Source organism: Propithecus coquereli, unplaced genomic scaffold (assembly GCF_000956105.1).
Source record: "Propithecus coquereli isolate 6110/MARCELLA unplaced genomic scaffold, Pcoq_1.0 Scaffold479, whole genome shotgun sequence".
Classification (NCBI taxonomy): Eukaryota; Metazoa; Chordata; class Mammalia; order Primates; family Indriidae; genus Propithecus; species Propithecus coquereli.
In genome coordinates this window covers 192,578-194,963 of record NW_012150607.1, presented here as the reverse complement: position 1 = coordinate 194,963, position 2,386 = coordinate 192,578, and the positions used below count along the sequence as shown (strand labels likewise).

General features: G+C 40.2%; 1 protein-coding gene across 1 annotated transcript in view; it reads right to left on the bottom strand.

Annotated features, from left to right (window-relative positions):
* The window catches only part of LOC105819287 (UDP-glucuronosyltransferase 2B31-like), a gene marked incomplete at its 5' end in the record, with an annotated part of 18,761 nt that overhangs the window by 2,084 nt on the left and 14,291 nt on the right, over positions 1-2,386 (bottom strand). The window contains one exon of the mRNA XM_012655493.1: positions 385-550. Coding sequence (XP_012510947.1) covers positions 385-550 — 166 coding nt within the window. The remainder of the gene's footprint in view (positions 1-384; positions 551-2,386) is intronic.

The following is a 2,386-nucleotide window of genomic DNA, read 5'->3' as shown; positions in this document are numbered from 1 at the left end:
TTCCATGAGCTACAACAAAGTCACTCAACCACATCTAGCTAGGGAAGAAAGTATTCTGGGTGGTCATGTTCCCAGGTAAATTTGAAATTCTATTACGGGAGAGTTAAGAACATTTATGGCCAACTTGTAGTCTCTACCCCATTCTTGAGTTAAACTCATACAACCAGACAGAGGCAAAGCTAGGCAAACACGAGCCTCCCTTAAAAAAGGGCAAGGTGTTTGCCACACAGCAGACTTGCCTCAAGGGTAAGTTGCTTGGACGAGGGGAATGCATAAGGGGCTGAGACACATGTGCTTGCTTCTCTCAATCCCACACATTGGCCTCTCTCAGTGGCTGGGCAGCTTCCTTCCTAATTGATGTTTGGCTTTTCTGAGGGGCACTACAGTAAACTGTCACAAGGCAGGAAAACAGTACACAATGCAGCATCACAGTAACAAGGTTTTCTTAATTTTCCATCATCTAGCCTTTCTATGTCTTCATTGTCCATTAGATTAAGAAATTCTCCTGAATAGTCATAAGAGAGTTTTTCTTCTGGCAAAATGCCTTTGGCTGCAAAAAGTGACAACTTAGGTACCATTGAGTCAATCTGGACAGGAATCAGGAATAGGTTTGGCTCAAAAGAACGATTAAGGGATCTTCCAGTATTTCCTAAGTAGGTAGTGTCAACAACTGTTTGCATTACCTGCCCATTATAAACATGTTCCCTGATGGCTATTATGTAATTTGAGTCGTACATTGTAAGTGAATTCATCTCTGTACTTCAGAGAATCCTGAAATGTCACCTGCATATTCACAGACACATCTTCATTTTGGTATAAATTCCAAGGTACAAAGTCCTCAGCCTTTTTCGTCCATCTTGAACATCTTGAGGTGGAACAGCTGACCCCTTTGGAACCCTTAGTTCCCGCAGTGGTCACCACACTGGCAGAGGACATTGCATTCAAAAACAGGCGTGGCATGCTGTGGTTCTGATCCCATATCTCTAAAGCATGAATTAGCTTCATAATTTTCCTCGTGTTGGAGACAGGAGCAAGTTCCAGGAAGGCGGGGAATTTTGACACCAGTGCATCCAGGAGAGGTTATTTTAGCGGGATCAATGTCGGCTCCAGGTCCAAGTACATGATCAGGTGTGTACTGGAAAGGTGTAGTCCTGGCCCCCGGTGGCCACATGCTCACAGGCAAGTTTCCCAGGCCAGGCACGACATAAAGCGGCTCTGTCAGACCCTTAGGGTCCTCCTAAAGATGTAGAAATATTTATCCTGTTACCTATCACTGCATAAGCTCCTGCCCTCCAATACAAGGGCTTAGAACAACAAGTATTTTAATGTCCTGTCTTATAGTGCTGGGTGTTGGGGGGCTCAGCTAGGTGCTTACTGCATAGCATTTCTTAAATGGTTACAGTCATAAGACGGCTGGGGTTGTAATTATCTAAAGGTAATTCACTCACATGTGTGGTGATTACAGTCAAAAATTTGCTAGAGGGAACATCTTGTTCATTCATTTTCTCAAGTGCAAGTATACTAGGATGACAGATCCCCCTCTGTAGAATTTCAGGGTGAAATTGAATATTTAAATTTTGTTGAAAGGGTTATTCTTCATTATACACAAAACACAGTTTTCTTGGATTGTAACATCTGGCCAATCTTCGGTGAGAAAATGGTTTATTGACTTAATGTCCAATTCCCTAGTATCAGTGACTTTTCTCATTTTTTATATGTGGTTGGCCATTTTGTGCTTTTGTGAATTGCCTTCATATCCTTCTCTACTTTCGTATTGGTCTGTTTGTCTTCTTGGCTGGTGATACAGCAGTTCTCACTATAAAAAGGATACTAATTCTTTGCTCTATGTGTTCCATGATAGGCTTGATGAAAATTAATTCAGGCTTATAGGCATGTTTTAACAATATTATCTACTATGGCACTAAATTCTTTCTAATTTTTTAAATGTGTTCATGATCTATAAGAATTGTATGGAAAATTCTGCTGTAAACCCTTCCTATAATTTCCTTAGCATCACAGCATTAATTTACTTGTAGAATAAATTAATTCCATGGGTCAGAGGATGTTTATTGTAAGGCTGGATGATGATCTTCTTAGCAATAAAGACCGGTCTTTGTCAAACCAAACTACTTTCACCATGGAGTACTTCCCTGATATTTAGCCTTGAAGAGGGTCTTGAGAATCCTTGTGGATTCATTTATAACTTTCCGTAATATTATGGAATTTTCATATTCTTTTCATTGTTACTGATTTTGGTCTGTCACAGTGTGTCTACATTTAAGAGACAATGATGATTATACTACTTTTGAACATGCTAAAGGATTTATCATTTCTGTGTTAGGGTTTTGGGAAGGATGGGAAAGCAGGCTTCTGAGGAAAGAAAAAA